The sequence below is a fragment of the Mastomys coucha genome, unplaced genomic scaffold (assembly GCF_008632895.1).
Source record: "Mastomys coucha isolate ucsf_1 unplaced genomic scaffold, UCSF_Mcou_1 pScaffold15, whole genome shotgun sequence".
Lineage (NCBI taxonomy): Eukaryota > Metazoa > Chordata > Mammalia > Rodentia > Muridae > Mastomys > Mastomys coucha.
In genome coordinates, this window is record NW_022196897.1 from 63,723,827 (window position 1) to 63,744,164 (window position 20,338).

The 20,338-nt window shown below is 42.7% G+C and overlaps 1 protein-coding gene and 1 long non-coding RNA gene across 22 annotated transcripts in view; one reads left to right on the forward strand and one right to left on the reverse strand.

The window, feature by feature from the left end:
• Positions 1–20,338, forward strand: part of LOC116090354 — a 128,274-nt gene that overhangs the window by 15,912 nt on the left and 92,024 nt on the right. The window lies entirely within an intron of this gene.
• Ttn (titin) overlaps positions 1–20,338 on the reverse strand; it is a 269,568-nt gene that overhangs the window by 10,269 nt on the left and 238,961 nt on the right. For all 21 annotated transcript variants that reach the window (XM_031370735.1, XM_031370732.1, XM_031370730.1 and 18 more), the window contains 29 exons: positions 19,981–20,283; positions 19,579–19,875; positions 18,216–18,503; positions 17,807–18,106; positions 17,296–17,598; positions 16,896–17,201; positions 15,025–16,791; positions 14,214–14,507; positions 13,052–13,339; positions 12,644–12,943; positions 10,484–12,550; positions 10,077–10,379; positions 9,678–9,983; positions 9,276–9,566; positions 8,892–9,188; positions 8,462–8,767; positions 7,300–7,605; positions 6,931–7,212; positions 6,160–6,753; positions 5,762–6,049; positions 5,359–5,658; positions 4,545–4,847; positions 3,982–4,284; positions 3,287–3,871; positions 2,849–3,154; positions 2,428–2,727; positions 1,239–1,814; positions 840–1,145; positions 8–601 (listed from right to left, as the gene is read on the reverse strand). In XM_031370735.1, the coding sequence (XP_031226595.1) occupies positions 8–601; positions 840–1,145; positions 1,239–1,814; positions 2,428–2,727; positions 2,849–3,154; positions 3,287–3,871; positions 3,982–4,284; positions 4,545–4,847; positions 5,359–5,658; positions 5,762–6,049; positions 6,160–6,753; positions 6,931–7,212; positions 7,300–7,605; positions 8,462–8,767; positions 8,892–9,188; positions 9,276–9,566; positions 9,678–9,983; positions 10,077–10,379; positions 10,484–12,550; positions 12,644–12,943; positions 13,052–13,339; positions 14,214–14,507; positions 15,025–16,791; positions 16,896–17,201; positions 17,296–17,598; positions 17,807–18,106; positions 18,216–18,503; positions 19,579–19,875; positions 19,981–20,283 (13,059 nt within the window). The remainder of the gene's footprint in view (positions 1–7; positions 602–839; positions 1,146–1,238; positions 1,815–2,427; positions 2,728–2,848; positions 3,155–3,286; positions 3,872–3,981; positions 4,285–4,544; positions 4,848–5,358; positions 5,659–5,761; positions 6,050–6,159; positions 6,754–6,930; positions 7,213–7,299; positions 7,606–8,461; positions 8,768–8,891; positions 9,189–9,275; positions 9,567–9,677; positions 9,984–10,076; positions 10,380–10,483; positions 12,551–12,643; positions 12,944–13,051; positions 13,340–14,213; positions 14,508–15,024; positions 16,792–16,895; positions 17,202–17,295; positions 17,599–17,806; positions 18,107–18,215; positions 18,504–19,578; positions 19,876–19,980; positions 20,284–20,338) is intronic.

Consider the following 20,338-nt stretch of genomic DNA (forward strand, 5'->3'; position numbering starts at 1 on the left):
TTTTTACCTTCCACTTCCAAGGAAGCAGTGCCAGACACGGATCCCCCTTGGTTGGTAGCTCTAACTTGGTACACAGTGGCATCATCATCTGTGACGCTTGCAATGATGAGCTGGTGGTAACCGCCCTTAAATTCTTGAATCCTGTACTTGAGTCCATCAGCGATAATTTCTTTGCCTTGTCTGTACCATTTCACAATAGGCTTTGGGTGACCAGTCACCTTGCAGACCAGAGTGGCGTTGCTCTGATACCTTACATTCAGGTTTCTCAGCTCCTCCTTGAAGTGCGGAGCCTGAATTGGGACGTCAGATTTTGGAGTGACAGGTTCTGATATTTCACTCCATTCACTCTCTCCACCTAGGTTTTCACATTTTACACGGAACTCATATTCAAGACCTTCAATAAGGTTTTGCACTGAAAAGACGGTTTCTCGAATTTCCTCTGTTGTCACAGCAATCCACTTGTTTTGCTTCTTCTCGCGCTTCTCGAGGTAGTAATTTCTGATCTTTGCACCTCCATCGCTCGCAGGTGGCTTCCAAGCCACAACACAAGAATCCTTTGTGACAGCGGTGATGGTTGGTTTGCCAGGAACACTTGGCTTTTCTATTAGAAAATAAAAAAGATTTGCCATGTTTGAAATAGATTTATTTAAAACAAACAAACAAACAAACAAACCCTCATTTTAATTAAGCAGAATTACTCCAAAGTTATATGTGACTACAAAGAGGAAGATAGGGTATGCACATTCCCCTCTAAAATATAGAAACATTCAATTAAAGTGAGAGAAAATGGTTATACGTTATCTGAACCCTCCATTTCCCCTCAAACTATTTCTGCTCACCGAAAGGACTCTTTATGATCACAATGGAGGCGACCTCTAGTGGCTCACTGATGCCAAAGGTGTTCTGAGCTGAGACTCGGAAATAATAGCCGGCATTTTCTGTGAGGTTCACAATTCTGCAAGTTGTCACTGAGATGGCTGAAGACACCAATTGCCATTCAGCACCTTCCTTGGCCTCACATTTCTCTACCACATAATTGGTGATCCAGGAGCCGCCATCATCAGCAGGTGGTTTCCAGCTGATCACCACAGAGTTCTTGAGTAGTGCTTCAATCACAATGGGTCCTGTAGGCTTGTCTGGTTTATCTGTTGAGAGAAAGTACAGTTGTAGTGGGGGTTTCACAGGGTGCCTCCTGAGATCTTTCAAAGGAAACCCACTGAACGCCAAAGCAAAAATACCTTGTATTTCCACATTTAGGGTGGCATCAACTGTCCCAAAGGCATTGCTGAGTTGAACCTTGTATTTCCCAGCATGAGTCTTACGTTGGACATTCTTCATGACAAGATGAGTATAGTGCTCAGTGTTTTCAATGGTAATGTTTTCTGAGTTTTGCAGAAGTTTCTGGCCATGGAACCAAGTCATGGCAGGTACCGGGCGACCAATATACATCACATGGAGCCGAAGTGTAGACCCCACGGCACCATAATATTTCTCTTTCAGTGGGTAACCAGGATGGAACTGTGGTGCCGCTTGCAGAAGAAGCTTACTGCTGGTTTCTACTTCTCCTACTTCATTTGTGGCTACACATGTGTAAACACCTTCATCTTCTTGTTCCTCGGTCATTACTGTCAGAGTATGTGTGCGCCCATCTGAAGACATTTTGTACTTCCGGCTTTGTATGAGCTCTTTACCAAATCGGTACCATTTAATGTCAGGAAGGGGCCTTCCAACTATCTGGCATGAGAGTTGAGCAGCTTCGCCTAATTTGGTGGTCACATCAGCCATTTCTTTGCGTACTCCTGGGGCTTCTCCAGCTGCACATGATGAAAGATTACGTTAAATGCATCATCACTTCTGAATCTATAATCTGTGCATGTCAGTAATGGATTATCCTATTGGTTAAGCTTTAATAGGTGCTATGATGTACATCTAAGATTTGTTTATTTTTCTAGGGCCATATGGAAAATGGTGACTAAGTGAGCATATCACCCTACTGTATCACATTGTAACTTTTATGATTGAGAGGGCATTAGGATGTAATGTGAGGTTTTGAGGGAAGAAGAGTCTCTTGGTCAGTTTACAGGATCTTGTCCTTACTTAGGTTCCCTGAAGTCAGGTATGTTTATTAACCTTCCAAATCTTGCTAAGAGATGACAAGACCAAAAAGCCTATTGCATCAGAGGGGAAACCACTTCAGAAAAACATTTAGTTCCTGTAGTCTAAGTTAAACCCCAGAAAGTTTTATTGGAGAACGGAATTAAAATTGAGGGCTTTGACATCTGTACACATGTAATAGCTAATAAATTTGATCAGAAGCCACCCTATATAAAAAATGCTAGCAGGAGAGTTTAACTTAGAGTACAGGAAGAGTTAGTTTCCAGAAGTTTCATTTGTAACCCATACAGAGAGAACTTGTAGGCTACTTACAGGTTAGTTTAGTCTTGACAGACATAGCTGTTCTTCGTGGTCGGCTGAGCCCGGTCTCGTTCTCAGCAAATACTCTGAATTCGTATTCAGTAGCTTCTAGCAAACCTCCGATGGTGAACTGTCGGTCCTTGATCCGTTCCTTATTGCTCTTCTTCCAAGCACTGTCTCCAGACTGTCTATATTCAACCCAGTATCCAAGGATTTCTTTGCCACCATCACATTCAGGTTTCTCCCACTGGAGGGTGACACTGTCTTTGGATATCGAGAGAATCTCAAGTTCTCCTGGTTGGCTTGGCTTATCTGAAATATTCAATTCAAGATAATTGAGAAAAGAATTAGGTTTACTGGTGAGGAAAAAGGCAGAGGAGAAAAACTGGCTTGCTTCATTGGTTTTTGTCCTGTTTGGAAACTCTTTGCTTACCAAAGGGATCTTTGCAAACAACTGGTTCAGAAGCAGGGCTGGTCTCGCTAAGGCCAACGTCATTCTGTGCAATGATGCGGAACTGGTATTCAGCATCAGGAACGAGGCCGGTGACAGTGTACATCGTGGTGGTTATCTGGGTTTTGTTGTGTCTGACCCACTTGTCAGTGGATGTCTCCTTGCGCTCAATGTAGTAGCCTGTCACTCTAGAGCCACCATCATCTTTAGGTCGAGACCATGACAAGCTAACGGAACTTTTGGTCACATCAAGTACTTCAGGAGGATTGCTTGGAGGTTCTGGTGGATCTATAAACACGTGAAAAGCACACATGAAGATCAGAGTGCAATCTCAGATCTAGTGAGCTGGTAGTGGTAACTTAAGCAATGTAAGCGTTCAAACCAACTTTTCTATACCTCTCTGGCTGAAAGAGTACTTACTCAGTGGTGTCTTTGGTACGACTGGCTCCTCAGATTTCAAGGGTTTGCTTATGCCAAACTGGTTTTCTGCTGAGACACGGAAATGGTATTCCACGTTTTCTTTGAGGCCTTTTACCACCAGAGATGTGCCTCGGACTCTGGAGTCAATGGTATACCAGGCAGCCTTAGGTACCTCTCTCCTCTCAAGGATGTAGCCCAGGATGTCAGCACCACCATCGTCAGCAGGAGGTCTCCAGCTGACTCTTACAGAGCGAGCTTGTATGTCATCGTATTCGAGTGGCCCTTCTGGAGTGTTGGGACTTCCTATCACCTTGACCTTGATGTAAACGGTCTTCTTGCCACATTTGTTTTCCAGAACCAAGTCATAAGTTCCAGAATCATCTCTGTCTGCCTCTTTGATCACAAGCTCAGTGTGGGTTTCAGATGTTGCGATCATGGCACGCTTACTAATGTCTTGGCCTTCCTTGGTCCATTTGCATACTGGGAGTGGTTTTCCTTTGATTGGGATGGTAAGCCTGATGACTCCACCTTGTCGAACAAAGACACCTTCCTGATATCTTTCATCAAGTTCGTAGTCAGGGTATTCTGAGGAAAAAGGAAGGAATACAATTTAGATTTGTTTTTGAATTGGGGGGCGGATAGGAAAAAGTCATAAGGCAATTCTAGCAACAAGTATAAATGGTCATGTATTTTACCTAGCATCTCTGTGACTTTGACTGTTCCTGGTACCTCAGCAGGCTCTCCAGGTCCACCAGCATTACAAGCTAGGACACGGAATCTGTATTCAGCACCCTGAGGTAGGTGTGTTAGGGTATATTCCCGAATCTTGGTTGGAGTGGTGTTACATTTGGTCCATTCGCGTTGATCTACTTTTTGCATTTCAATCAAGTACCCTGTGACTTTAGATCCACCTTCATCTTCTGGAACACTCCAGGCCAGGGAGACTGACGTCCTTGTTGTATCTGTAACTCTTGGATTTTGTGGTTTTCCTGGTGGAGCTAGGAAAAAAAAAAAACAGACAAAAAATATACTCGTTACCAGTTGCTGCAAGGTTATATATTGACTGTGCTATATAACACATTCAGTGTGTTGTTGGAAATATAGACTATTAACATGTTTTTTACATTTTTGTATTCTATAGTTTTGTGGTGGTAGTGATTCCAAAGCTGTATTTCTCAGAACTCATACTTTAGAAGAATGAGTCTTACCACATAACAACTGTATCTCAATAAACTTGGCGTATATGAAATATATTTACCAATTGGATCCATGGCAACGGTGGGTTTGGAAGGACGACTTGGTTTTCCAGTCCCTCTTGCATTAATGGCTGTGACCCGATGTTCATATTCTAAGCCTTCAATAAGGCCGGTGGAGCGGTACCGGGTCATAGTCACTGGTACTTTATTTACACGGACCCACCGATCGGCTCTTACTTCTTTACGCTCTACAATATATCCAGTCACTTGGGAGCCACCGTCATCTTCAGGTGGATACCAAGTAAGTGTCATGCCATCACGGGAGATGTCAAATATCTGTAATGTTTCTGGAGGTCCAGGAATACCTGCAGGAAGATAGAAAAAAGAATACAGTATATCAGCATGAGTAAAGAAATGCAGTTTGTGTGTATTGTGGTTTTAGTTGGTATTTTTGATGCTATAAAAGACAAATGGCTGTTTTCCCAGCAGTGATTGTGTGCCTTTTCCATTTTTGCTGATCTTATTTTATAAATATTTACTAAGCACACATTTTATACTTTCTTCTGATGGGTTGTCTATAGTCCCTCCCTTGCATGTTTTTTTCTCTTCCTCCCTTTATTTCCTCTTCTATCTTTTCATTCTTTTTTCCCTCAAACTCCTTTTTCTTTTTCTTTTCTTTCAACCAAGTAAAGAAGTTAAAAAAAAAAAACAAAACAAAAAACTAATACTATTGAAAGCTGCCAAGCAAGGCTGTTTAGAAAGCTTAGGAAAACCCAGGAGTTAATGTTACAAGCTAGTTCCCTTCTCATCGAGGTATATGGACTCTAAATTCGGAGTCAGCTATAGGGGAAAAGGTGGAGGAGTCCAAGAACTCACTGATGCTGCTTCGGCATTCTATGACCTCAGACTGCAAGTACGAGCCAATCCCAAAGCGGTTTGTTGCAGCCACACGGAACACATATTCATTTCCTTCGGTGAGTCTGGTGAACTTAAATGTAGGTCTTGTTACAGACTCAGAAACTGGCAGCCATCCTGGACGATGAGCATCACGCTGTTCTACCACATAGCCACTCAGTGGAGCACCACCATCCAATTCAGGGGGTTCCCAGGATATAGTAACTGATGTGGCATCAATTTCATCAATCTTGATGGGTCCAGTTGGTGGACCAGGCTTGTCTAAAAGGTAAAGAAATCAGGAGATGAATTTTTAACTTCAAATCAATACTGGTGATTTAACCATTGATGAAGACTAAATTGTAACCCTGTCACACATACTTACCAAGAATAATAACTTTTATTGTCTCTGAGGTGGTTCCAGTAACATTCTTCAATTCAAGTGTGTATTCTCCAGTATCTTTTATAGTAGTCTCACGGATGGTTAGCTTGGTGACTTTAGTGTGGGTTTCAACTGTGACACGCTCTGATTCTCTCAGTTTAGAACCAGCTACGAACCAGGAAGCAGTAGGTGGTGGACGACCAGCGATAGGAATCACCAGCTCAATTGGTCTACCAGCTGGGACATGGATGGTCTTTTGAGGCATTGTAGAAAGATCAATTGTTGGCAACACTGTAAGAAAGAAATCAGGCATTTATTTTCACACATGACCTGAAGATGAAGTGTCTTGGACCCTCAATATTTTCATTTATTTTGCATTTATATGGGCATTCAGTACCTACCTCTGAGGTCTTGTACAGTCACTGGTGTGACGATCTCTCTTGGTTCTGACACACCTTTCTCATTTTGGGCCCTCACTCTAAACAGGTACTGTTCGCCTTCATTCAGGGAAATAACAGTATGCTCTAAGACTGTGGGTTTCAAAGTGACAACTTTCATCCATCTCTCTGTGCCGGCTTTGCAGGCCTCAAGAACATATCCAGTGAGTCGGCTCCCACCATCATAGAGTGGTTTTTCCCAAGCAAGGGTCACAGTGGATTTGGTGACATCAACCACTTCTAGTTTTGTGGGCACCAAAGGTACTTCTGAGACGAGAACTGCGTCTGATGTTTCACAAGGCTCTCCGATACCGTAGATGTTTTCTGGAAGCACTCTAAAGTAGTACATGGTTCCCTCGACGAGTCCAGATATTCGGTAAAGAGTCTTGCTGCATTTGGTGGTTACTGTCTTGAATGCTCTCATGGCAGCTTCTCGCTTCTCAATAATGTAGTTGTTGACTGGAGCCCCACCATCAATTGTGGGGATTTCCCAAGTGATGGTCACAGAATCTCTTGAAACTTCTTTAACACTCACTGAAGGACAGGGACCAGGAGTATCTAAAAAAGAGACCAGAAGGAAATTACTCTTTATTGTTTGATTGATACTTTGTGTGTGTGTTACAGGAAGATATAATCAGCATAGGCCTCCCCTAGTGAGGTAATCAATAAAAGGCCAAGGTGTAGCTTTTTGTGGTCTCTACTTGCAAGTTAGTTCAACCCAAGAAAGATACTTACCATAGACTTTAACTAGGACCGTTGCTGATTTCTTGCCAGACTGGTTTTCAGCTTCAATTGTGTATTTTCCAGCATCATACCGATTAACCTTGTCCACAATGAGTAAAGAGTAGCTCTCCGTGTTGTCAATAATTGCCCGATTTGCAAGGTCAATGCCCTTCTTGCTCCACGTGATGACAGGAGGAGGTCTTCCGGATACAGACACCATCAGGCGCAAGGAGGCTCCAGCCCTGATGATCACAGTCTTCTTCAGATCATCTGCAAGCTCAAGATCTGGTATTTCTGGAAAGTAAACATGAAAATGCAGTTAATTTGTGAACAGACGGGGTGAGAAAACAACACACATAAGTGTTTCTTCTGCCTAAATACCTAGTCTTTCCACGGGCTCAATTTCAGCAGTTGTCTCGCTGTAGTCACTCATACCCTTGGCATTCACAGCAGCAACCCTGAAGGAGTACTTCTGGCCCATCTTAAGGTCTGGCACAGTGAATTCGTTGTTTCTTATTGTGGCATTCGTATGCACTCGGCACCATTGATCTGTGTCCTTCTCTTGCATTTCAAGGACGTATCCTATGATGTCAGCACCACCATCGTACATGGGCTTGGTCCATGCCAGACTAATGCTGCGCTTGGTGGTATCCACAACTCTTGGAGCCGACGGTGGCCCAGGGGTGTCTGAAATGTAAAAGAGATATAGGCATTGCACAAAAGAGGAAGCTTCGGGAATTACAGTTTTGTTTTCAAGACTCACAGAGGCATTCAGGACTTATGAAGACCCTCTTTGTAACAGTGTTTTAAGTTTTGATACTCCAGGGCAACATTCATCGTATATTTTATTACTATCTATAATTATTTCAAGATTTAGATTGCTCCAGAGATGCAGTTATTTCTGTCCCTCACTTTGGCTAGCAATGGCATACATATTCTCTCTTAAGTTCCTTTCTTAGCTTGTTCTTAAGGACTTTTCTTTAGTTGTCACTCCTTCATGGGGATAGTATGACATATCACCCTGTATTTCTACTGAATGCAGGAATGTGGTTCTGTTTTTTTCCTCTGCAGTCCCAGTGACTTACTCCTTTTAGCTCTTGGCTCGAACTCTATAAAAGACTATATGTTGTTTTTGAAGGCCATGTAATAATTACTTTGTTAATACCTTTGATTATAAAATTGGATGCTTTATGTTCCCCTAAGCCTCTGTTCAAAAGGAATTTTTGCTCTTTGTCCTTTTCAATACACATCAGTAGAACTTATTTTTTGACTCTTCTAGAAGACTTAAAAAATATATCTCTCATGTTGGTATTAGAGCAACTTATTGCTTTTCATAGATCAGACAAATATTGCAACAGTTTTCAACAATGTTAGCTGCTACTAGTAATGTAATGGTTAAAATCCTATATATATTTAAGATCACAGTAAGTATAAGCTATACTAGGTATATGTGTTTCATAAATTCTGAAGTTCTTGGAGTTACCACATCAGAAAATACTTATCATGATTTTGGTTTAGTCCAGGTTACTGTCTTAGAACTCACATGATGGCTCTCTGCATGAGATGAAGTTTGAAGCTTCACTGGGTTCACTGTTGCCAGCAGCATTCACAGCAGTCACCCGGAACTGATAATCACAGCCTTCCATGAGGCTGGTCACCTTTAGCCTGGTATCATAAACCACATAATCTTTGTTGACCCGTGTCCAGCGCAAGCTCTTCTTCTCACGTTTGTCTACCAGGTAGTTGCTGATTTCATTGCCACCGTCGGATTCAGGTTTTGTCCACTGAATAATGATGTGCTCTTTGCCAGCCCCAACTTCTTCTGGTATGCCAGGTTGTGATGGAATTGCTGTTTGTATTTAAAGCAAATAAGAATGGTCAGGATTTCAGAAAATCACTATGAACACGACTACCTTTCTTCTTGATCCATTAACATTTTAGTCACTAAAGTGTTTTAAAGAGCTAATACTCACTGAAAGAGTTTCTGGCCACAATCGGCTCTGATTCAACTGGCACACCAAGGCCATATTTGTTCACTGCCCTCACTCGGAATGTGTACTCATTGTTCTTGATGAGTCTGGTAACCACATAGGATGCAGTCAGGCATTCCCCTTCAACGATCACCCAGTTGAGCCTGCTAGTCTCCCGTCTCTCTACAATATAGTGAGTTATCTCTGCTCCTCCATCTTCCTGTGGAAGACTCCAGGCTAAGGTGCACTTCTCCTCTGTCACTCTGCTGACAGTGAGTTTTCCACATGGGCCAGGGGAATCTGAAAGAGGCAAGATGTCAAGTCATGATGAACGGCATACTTGAAAGTGCTACAGTTATCCAAAAAGAGAGCCTTTGATCTGCTTACCAAGAACTTTGACCATGACAGACACAGACTTGGTCCCACTAGCATTCTTCACGGTCAGTGTGTATTTCCCGCTGTCGCTCCGGTCACAGTATTTGATCACAGCAGTGGCTCGCTTGCCAGTGTACTGTAGAGAAATTTTCTCACAGAGATCCAGTTCCTTGTCTCCTTTGGTCCAGATGATTTTGGGTTCAGGTTTGCCACCAACGGCAGCATCAAGAACAAGATCTGAACCTGCTCTGATGGTCACCAGATCGCCTTGTAACCTGGCATCCAGTTCAGCTTTTGGTGGAGCTGTTAATAGGCAAAATAGATATGAATGAATATCTGACAGTTCAGATATCCACTTAAGTTTAAAGGAAAACACTGGAATAAGCTGAAAGGAACACGTTGGCTATTTCTTACCATATTCATCTCGGCAAGTTACAGGGCCTGTAGATTCAGAGCCTTTGCTAATTACACCTGCTGCGTTCTTGGCCAACACACGGAATTCATAAGTGTCCCCTTCGCTGAGAGCGGTCACAGTGAAGAAATTATCAGAGACGATGGTATAGTTGCACTTCAGCCAGCGACCATCTCCAACTTCACTGACTGGCTTTCGTTCTATGATGTAGCCCACAACTTTGCTGCCTCCATCATATACTGGGGCAGACCAAATTAGTGACACTGTTGATCTTGTGACATCTGTCACTTCTGGTCTACCAGGTGGATCTAGAAGGGATACAAAATAAAGTTAAAAATACAACTGACTTCTAATACCAGGAATAGTAACAAACGTAGGTAGCTTTAGCAATTTCTACATACCAACTGGGTTTTGAGCCATGATAGGTCTTGAAGCTTCACTGGCCTTGCTGACGCCTGCCGCATTGAGTGCATATGTTCGGAACTGATACTCTAGTCCTTCTACCAAGCCTGTCACTTTGTAGTTACACTCTAAGCACGGCACTTTGTTTTCTTTCACCCAAAGAATGGTGTTACGTTCTTTCTTCTCAACCCAGTAGCCAACAATTTTACTACCACCATCATGGTAGGGTTCTTCCCAGCGAATTGACATAGCATTGGCAGACACATAGTAGACCTCAGGTCTGGTAGGAGCACTTGGTGGAACTAAATATAGACAGGGAAATATAAGAATATGGTTTTTATAACATTCAGTAGAAATTTAAACATTTTAAAAATAGACTTTGAAGTTTGGTACTGATTTTCCTTACCAAATGGATGTTCAGCAACTATTGGCACTGTCTCCAGAGGCTTGCTGACCCCGAACCTGTTCTCTGAGCTGACACGGAAACAGTATTCTTTGTATTTTGTGAGGTGTGTGACTTTAATCTGAGTGCGCTTCACACTGGAATTGACAAGCTGCCAGGCTGTTGTACCCGACTCGCGCTTTTCAACTATATAATTTGTAATTTCAGTGCCTCCATCGTCTTTTGGTTCAGTCCATGATAGGACACATGATTCAGCTGAGACAGATGAGACCTCAATGGGACCAGTTACTGGCCCTGGCCTTCCAATGACCACAACTGTGATAGTAAATGTTTTAACACCAGCTGTATTTTCCAGGGTCAAGAAGTATCTGCCAGAGTCACCTCTCATGCTGTCCTTTACAGTCAGGGTGGTCCTGTCTTTTGTTGTTGTGATGCTCATTCGATCTGTCTCCTTGAGTCTCATTTCTTCTAGTTTCCATGTTACTTTAGGGGCAGGACGACCACTGATTGGCACATCAATGGTAAATGTGCTTCCAGCTTTGCAAGTTATGAGCTGATTGGTGATTCCGGTGAGATCAGCAGTGGGCTCAATTTGAGGTTCCTTGATGATGACAGATGAGAAGGCTTCTCTGGGTTCACTGTAGCCAGCATCGTTCTTGGCTTTTACCCGGAATTCATATTCAGTATTCTCAACGAGGCGCTCCACTGTGAAAGTCAGCTGTTTGGTGTGACCAGCTTCAACCCAGAAGTCAGATCCCTTTTGTCTCATTTCAAGCAGGTAGCTGGTGATCCGACTACCTCCATCATGATCAGGTTTAAGCCAGGCTAGGACTGCAGAGGATTTGCTAGTGTCCACGACATCGAGTCTCCTAGGTGGAGCAGGCTGTTCTGTGGCTACAATTGGTTCTGGCATTTCATAGGGTTCACCAACACCATACTCATTTTCAGCAGAAACACGGAAATAGTATGGAACGCCTTCTGTCAGATCACCGACCTTGAGGATCTGGCGAGTGCATTTCTCACTGACAACCTGCCAGCTACGGCGACTCGCTTCTCGTTTCTCTATCACATAGTGATGGATCCGGGCACCACCGTCAAGGAGAGGGGCATCCCACATCAGTGTAGCAGATCCCCGGGTCACATCTTTGAAAGTAATTGGACCAGGTGGTCCTGGAGAGTCTAGCACCTTCACGGTGAATGTTATTGACTTACTACCGCTGTTGTTTTCTACGGTGAGTGTGTATTTCCCTGCATCATTTCTGTTGCAGTTTTCTACAGTGAGGGTGCTAAAGGAATCTGTTGTGTGGATATCAGCCCGGATGCTAAGGTTAGAGTCAGGCTTGCTCCAAACTGCTGTAGGAGTGGGTCTACCCTGGTAGGCAATGAAGAGACGAATGCTAGCTCCAGCTCTAACAATGTGAGTCTGCTTGAAGTTTGCATCAATGTCTAACTCAGGAGCTGATAGTCGATCGACTGCTTTTATTGTGCCAGTCACCTCGCAGCTGTCTCCTTTGCCAGCACCATTGATGGCACTGACCCGGAATTTGTATTCTTCACCTGCCTGTAGATCAGTGACCGTGTATCTTGTTTTCACACATGGCTCTGTGTTTACTTTGTGCCAGTCCCCTAAGTCAGCTTTGCACATTTCTATTATGTACCCAATTATTTCCATCCCGCCATCAAAGACTGGCCTGGCCCATTCCAAGCTCACAGTTGTCTTGGATGTGTCTGTCACTTTGACTACCGCGGGGGCACTTGGTGGGTTAACAGGTTCTCTACATTTAATTAGTCTTGAGATCCCACTTGCTGGTCCTACACCCGCAGCATTTTCAGCCATGACATGGAATTCATACTCATTGCCTTCTACCAGACCCGTGACTTTGAACCTTGTCTCAGAGATTGGTCGTTTGCTGATCACTTTTACCCATCTTGTGCTTTTCTTTTCTCTCCTTTCAAGGATGTAGTGTTGAATCTCACTGCCACCATCTGATTCTGGCCTTGTCCAAGTCAGGGTAATGCTGTTGCCTGTTACATTGCTAGGTTCTGGAATTCCAGGAGCATCTGGAATGGCTGTCAAAGCAGAGAGGGAATCAGTTAGATTAATTTGCTTAGAAAGTTAGACTTATGATGATAGGATACCACTTAGTAGAACTGGAAACTTACTGTATTGTATTTGAGCAACCACGGGGTCAGACTCAAGAGGCCTGCCAACACCAAACTTGTTAACTGCAGAAACCCGGAACTGATACTCATTGCCAGTTATTAGTTTAATGGCAGTGTAACTGAGGGCTTCACAATGATCCTCAATCAATGCCCAAGCAAGTCTGCTGGTTTCACGCTTTTCAATGATGTAGTGTGTGACAGGAGCACAGCCGTCATTGAGTGGTGCCTCCCACCACAGGGTCATCTTTTCACCAGTAATATTAGTAAATCTTATTGGCCCGACTACTTTTCCTGGCGTATCTATAAGAAAAAGTTTTAAGAGTTACTTTTTTTCTTGTCCATTAAAGTATTACCAACCACATCCCTAGCCCAAATCTAGTAAGTCATCCTGAATTTATTGTAAAATACCTTGTACTTTCACTGTAACTTCTGCTTTTGTGGAACCAGATACATTTTTGGCTTCCACAGTGTAAACACCGCGGTGATCTCTACTTGCATCTCTGACAAAGAGGCTGGTGGAGCCAAGAACATCAGTTATCTCCATGTTCATTCTCCTCTCAATCTCAACTCCGTCTTTGAACCAAGTTACTCGTGGGACTGGTCGTCCTTGGACCAAAGCTTTGATCCTAAGGCTGTCTCCAGACTTAATAACAAGACCGTCGAAGTACTCAGGGCCAAACTCTACTGTTGGTGGAACTGTACAAGAATAGAAACATTTATTAGTTTGGCTTAATAAAGACATACATAAACATAGTTGTCATCAGGACCATATTCTAAAGTCTGGGAAGATGACCACTTCCATGCTACCAAAGGCCATTTGAAAGTAGAACTGATGATTGAGGAGGTTAGACACTGGGATTAGACATTTACCCGTTACTCAACTATTCCCTTTGTTACTCCTGACCTGTGATTACTTTGCATCATCCTTTGTGGAAAGACAACTGCAGTATTTGCAAGTCTTTACTTCCTAGTAGTGTTGCATAGCCAAACAAGCATGGTTCCTGGGAGAAGCCATTAGCTTCACACAAGCAAGGAATGATTATGGTGCTTCACATATGTTATAAATTATATATTATATTTGATATATATAATATATATGAGTTGTATATCTAATACAGATACACAACTATTCCTAACATATTAGTGGAAATGGCTAAAACTACAAAACTAAAAAGCATTCCCATTTGCCTGATCTTTACATGGAAATGGGATAAAATAATAGACACAAGGAAAAGAACTGCTATATAAAAGGACTTAATTCATCTACATGGTGACTGTAGCTCATCTTTAGAAAAAGATGTCCTGTCCTCCTTTATAGACCAGAGCCATTTAAAAAGTGGTTTTAGGGCCTGGAGCCTGACTGCTCTTCCGAAGGTCCTGAGTTCAAATCCCAGCAACTACATGGTGGCTCACAACCATCTGTAATGAGGTCTGATGCCCTCTTTTGGTGCGTCTGAAGATAGCTACAGTGTATTTACATATAATAATAAATAAAATCTTTAAAAACAAAAGTGGTTTTAAAACTGTGAATATTCTTTATCACAATGGAAATTTGGTTGGAAATGCTTACCATTTTCATCTCTTGTCATAATGAGGCCAGAAGACTGTGAGGGAGGGCTTATAGTGCCAACAGCATTTCTTGCAATTATTCTGAACTCATATCGATCTCCAGGACTGAGTCCCGTAACTGTGTACTGACACTCACTGACGTCAGTGAAGTTGCATCTCACCCAGCGATCACTTCCTTGCCGTTTCTCAATGCTGTAGGCCACGATCTTACTGCCCCCATCACGTAATGGTGGGTTCCATTTAAGTGTGATGGTTTCCCGGGTGACATCAATGTAGTCAGGAGTGCCCGGTGGGTCTGAGGAATTACAGGAAAGTTAAAATTAGTGCTATTATTTGTAACCATCTTTTAATTACCAATGATGTAAAACAACATGGATAAACCTCCCAGGCTCATTTGTATTACTAATTTCAACTTTCTGCTTCATAGTTCTTCAGAGAATTGAAGAACTCTAAATTATTTTATTGGAGTGAGCTAAAATAATTCCTCTGGCTGGGTGTGGGTGGCATACACCTTTAATCCCAGCACTTGGGAGGCATAGGCAGGAAGATCTCTGAGTTCAGTGCCAGCCTGTTCTACAGAGTAAGTTCCAGGACAGCCAGGGCTATACAGACAATACCAAAACCAAAATCAAAACCAACCCTCCCCCTCCAAAAAAATTTCTCTGGGTTTACATGACTGGTTCCATAATGACAAGAAGATAGAGCCAAGAGAGAGCCAAGAGGGTGATTTCTAAAAAGAAGCAGTGTTTGGTGTATTTATTGCTAATATGCCTGGTTGCTTAATTAAATATATTTGAGTAACAATCACTTACCTACTGGGGAAACAGCTAATGTAAACTTGCTTGGGTCACTAGGTGAGCTTAGGCCAGCAGAATTCTCAGCATACACACGGAATTGGTAGTCCAGCCCCTCTATTAAGCCGGTAGCTCTGTATTCTCTCCCTGATATTGGTGATGTGTTAACCCTTTGCCAAAGAATGCTGTTTCTTTCTTTCTTTTCAACATGGAATCCAGTAACTTCTGAACCACCATCATAAACTGGTGCATCCCAAGTTAGTGACATGCCATCTGAAGTCACATTGTATATGACTGGCTTTCCTGGAGGACCGGGAATCCTGAATTGGTGTTTTGCCACGATGATATTTGAGACAAGTGGCTCACTGACTCCATATCTATTTTCTGCTCTTATTCTAAATTGGTATTCGGAATCTTTGACCAGATTGGAAACTTTGAAAGTTGTTCTGGCAACACTTGAACACACCATCTTCCAATTCGTTTGTGATGCTTCCCGCTTCTCAATGCTGTAACAGGTAATTTCTCCTCCTCCATCATCTTCAGGTACATCCCATGACATGATGGCACTGTCAGCCTTGATTTCATCAAATCGAATGGGTCCTTTGGGCTTTGACGGTGGGCCAAGGGTGATGATTGTAATGGGGAATGAGTTTCTACATACTGCATTATCGAGAATAACAGTATATTTCCCTCCATGCTCCTTCTTCACATTCTTAATACTCAAGGTGATTTTGTTTTCTGTTTTACTGAAACGAACATATTCACTTTCCTTCAGTGGCAAGCCATCTTTCAGCCAACTGATGGATGGCTTGGGTTTTCCTTTATAAGGTAATTCAAGGTGTACATTATGTCCAATTCTCACAGATATTTGTGCCCCAGGAATTTCTGACAAGTCAACTTCAGGTGTGATTACAAGCTCCTTCACTGTAAGTGGCCCAATAGTGACAGGGTCGCTCTGCCCTTTCTCATTTCTAGCAGACACTCGGAATTCCAAGACTGATTGCTCTTTAAGTTGTCCAATCTCAATTTCACATGTCTTACTGATGCCAGCATGGGACCATGCTTGTTCACCTTTGCCTTTCCGTTCCACAAGATAGTCTGTGATGATGCTCCCACCATCAAAGTCAGGTTTGGTCCAGCTCAGGACAACTGATGTCTTTGTGGAATCTTTCATTGAGAGATCTCGGATAGGTGCTGGCACCTCAGCAGCCTTCACAGGCTCTGTGGTCTCACAAGGCTCGCCAATTCCAATTTCATTTTCGGCCAGAACCCTGAAGAAGAATGGAGTCTTCTCTGATAGATCTGTTACTTTAAAGGATGTGCCGGAACACTTGTGGGACACCACAGACCACGTTCTCTTTGTGGCGTCTCTCTTTTCGATGACATAGTTAATGATGGGGGACCCTCCATCGATGAGAGGAGGATCCCATAGCAGTGTGACTGTGCCTAGGGAAACATGCTTCACCTGTAACTTCTGGCAGGCAGCTGGCGTGTCGAGCACTTTAACACTCACGGTGGAAGACTTTGGTTGGCCGACTCCATTTTCTATTGTCAGGATGTATTTTCCCGTGTCATTGCGGGTGACTTGAGGAATAACAAGCAAAGAAGACGAATCAGTGTTTTGGATGCTGTATCTGGCATCACTGCCAAGATTCTTCTCATCTTTCCTCCAGGTGACAGTAGGTGGAGGTCTGCCTTTAAAGGGAATCAGTAGTTGAACATCTTCACCAGCTTTAGCTATAACAGATGTTCTGAGAGCCACATCTAGGTCGATCTCTGGTTCCTCTGTAGACACAAAATAGACATTTGCAGTGAGTTTTAAAAGAAAATGAGTTTTGCCTGGAATTCTTAATAAGACATCAAAGCATCATTACACTGGTTGTACATACCAAGGATGTCTTTAGCCTGTGCAGGTTCAGTCATTGTTATAGGCTCTCCTTGACCAGCACAGTTTACTGCTGATACCTGGAAATAGTAATTGACTCCAGGTTTCAGGTTAGAGACCACATATTCTGTAGTTCTGACCTCTCCCCTGGTAGAGACAATAGTCCATTCTTCTTCGTCTCCTTGTCTCATCTCAACAACATATCCAGTAACATCACTGCCCCCATCATAGACAGGTTTACTCCAGCCAAGAGTGATGGATGATTTAGTCGAGTCCGAAATTCTTATCTTGGCAGGTGGTCCTGGAGGATCTGGAATAGCCATTTACAATCCATCAATTACACAATAATCAGCAATTCAGTCACATAAAGGACAAGTGTAGATGCCACGTATAGGAGCACTTACCAATTGGATCAGCAGCCTTGTAGAAGTCAGATGGTTCTGAGAATGGGCCCATTCCAGCAGCATTTACAGCACAGACTCGATATTGATAGTCACTATTTTCCGTGAGTCCTGTCACCTTCTGTCTGGTGTCACGAATAGTCTCCTTTAATACTTTTAGCCACGCTAGACTCTTCTTGTCCCGTCTTTCAAGGAAATAGCCATTTATTTCACTGCCACCATCTACAGTTGGCCTGTTCCAGACAACAGTCATTGAAGTCTTTGTAGCCTTTGTCACCTCTGGTATGCTTGGAGGCCCGGGTGTAACTATTTAAGAAGGAAAGAACAGATGAGTTTAAAGATTCAACAGGTTCTATTTTATCATCTTTTAATTCTGTCTAAAATATCAGTTTAGTGGTGACAGTTCCTGTCTTGTGGAAAGGATAGTAGTGAATCAAGATGAAATGCCAAAGAAAATCATTTTAAGAAAACATCAGAATAGCATCTTCTATTTTATAATGAAGCAATAGCTCACCAAAGGCATTCTTGGCTACAACTGGCTCAGATTCTAGCGGCTCGCCAATTCCATACTTATTCACAGCTCGGACTCGGAAGATGTACTCATTCCCTTTGATAATTTTGGTAGTTGTAATGATGCACTCTTCCAGATTTTCAGCCACCATAGACCACACGACTCGGCTTGTCTCACGTTTTTCCACGATATAGTGAGTGATCTTTGCGCCACCGTCGTCAGCTGGAGGCCTCCAGAGCAGAGTTATCTTTTCTGCAGTGACAGTCTTAAATTCAATTGGTCCACCTGGAGGTCCTGGTTTGTCTACCAATGAAAGAAGAAAAGAATGTTAGGTCCTTTAAAAGGCCGAGTGACTCTCAATTACTACACTCTAGGTAAACAAAATAAGACATTGCCCATGTTAAGCACCTACCAAGGATCTGTACTCTGATGGTGGCTGAGGCAGAACCCATGGCATTCCTTAGTTTCAACTCATAGCTTCCACTATTAAGGCGGTTGGCATCTTTGATGAGTATAGATGCAAGGTCAGTGCTGTTTTCCACACATACCAATGCGTTGGTTTGTAATTCTTTATCATCTTTGTACCACTCAATCGTAGGCTCAGGTTTGCCAGAAATGCCAGCTCTGAGCTTCACAGATGTACCTGCTCTGTATTTGACAACTTCTGTATATTCTAGAGGCAAGTCAATCACAGGCCCACCTGCAAGGAAACAGACAAAGCAATTGAAATCCTAGAAGAATGAAAAATGGAAAATGTTGCAGAACTTCAAAATAGGTAATTGACCATTTGCTAATTGTGAGCACATGTGTGCATGTATGTTGCATGTCCTTTTGCAGGTCTATGCCTACTCACTTTAAACTTGTAGTTTTATAAGCCACTTTTATATCTCAGATGAGGAAGACAGACTGAACAGATTCTGAGCCTCAGGAATCCTACACTAATTGCATGAGGAAGTCAATTCTTTCTAAATGTATTTTAACCTCTTACAGGTATTTTGTTTTAGTGATGAAAACAGGATCAGGGAAGAGACCATTATTGAAGAAAGAGCACCACACATTTTCTTAGCCTCTCTTCCCTTTGCTTTCCTTTGCTTCTGACCTCTTCCCATTCATTTTCCTTTCCACTATCCAAATGTGAGCAGTTCATATCAGATTCTGGAAGCTTGAGTTCTCTACTCACAGGGCTCTATCCAGTGAGCAGATGTTCTGCCTGATTTCCTATAGCTGTTGAGATATAGAACTAAGTTTGGCTGACTTTACAGAGCAAGAAATACTGGGGACCTGCGAAGCCTGAGGGTGGCCCTTGTGTTTCTAGCACAAGAATGGGAATAGAAGCTTTTCATCTGTTAGGAAGTGACTCATTACCCTTTTTGAAAAAGGAAAACAATTAGAAGCATCCCAAGGTACTTGACTCCCATGAAATTCTCATTTCCAAGCCATTCTTAGACAAATGCCACTTATTTTACAGAATGTCCAATCACATTTCGAGCTGACAATGAAATAGAGAGGGCTCCAAATACATCTGCTCATCACTGATGAGTTATTTGACCTTGGGAGACTTTACATAAATACTCTAAACCTTAAACTTAGTTTTGTAGAGTGGATTAATCTGTGCTGTTGAAAGGGAGAGAATTCATGGAAGAAGGGCATTCATGGAACTTGCCCAATCACTGGTAGGTTCCTAAATATTCCAGCTAGTTTATGGTTGCTCCCACAATTTAATTAAAACACATGGTAAAAGCCATTCAAGAAAACACTGAGTAAAACCTGCTTACCATAAGAGTCAATGCATGTGATGGGACCTACAACCTCCGATGGGTTGCTGACGGAACCAACAGCATTTCTAGCAAAGACCCGGAATTCATACTGGGAATTCTGAGTCAATCCAGAGACAGTGAATTGAGTCTCGATAACATTGGTAAAGCTGGCCTTGGTCCACCTCCCATCTGGAAGGTCGCGCCTCTCAACAATGTAGCCTGTAATCTTGCTTCCTCCATCAAAAGCTGGTTGTTGCCATGAGAGGTTGACAGAGTTCTTTGAAATATCGGTGATCCGAACATTTCTTGGGGGTTCTGCAATAATGAGAAAGCAGATCAGTGGAACTCATTTTGCTTTGAAGAAATGAACATTTACATTCTTCAGTTATCAGAACTGCTCTGTACGTGACAGTTACATACCGCAGGCATCAATGGCCAAGACTGGTTCAGAGGGATGGCTAGGTTTTCCAATACCGGCAGCATTCTCTGCATACACCCTGAATTCATAAATAAGTCCAGCGCTGATTGTTGTAACTTTGAAGTGAGTTGTACGGATGATCATTTTGTTGGCTTTCTGCCACAAAATACTATTTCTGTCTTTCATTTCCAGGTGGTAGCCTATGACTGGACTGCCTCCATTGGACACTGGTTCGTGCCAACCAACAGTGATGCTTTCTCGAGTAACGTTAGATACCCAGGGTGTAGATGGCGGTCCAGGTGTAGCTAAGAAAGGGAAAAAAACCCATAGGTTAAGACAAGCACTTAGCACATTTTTTAT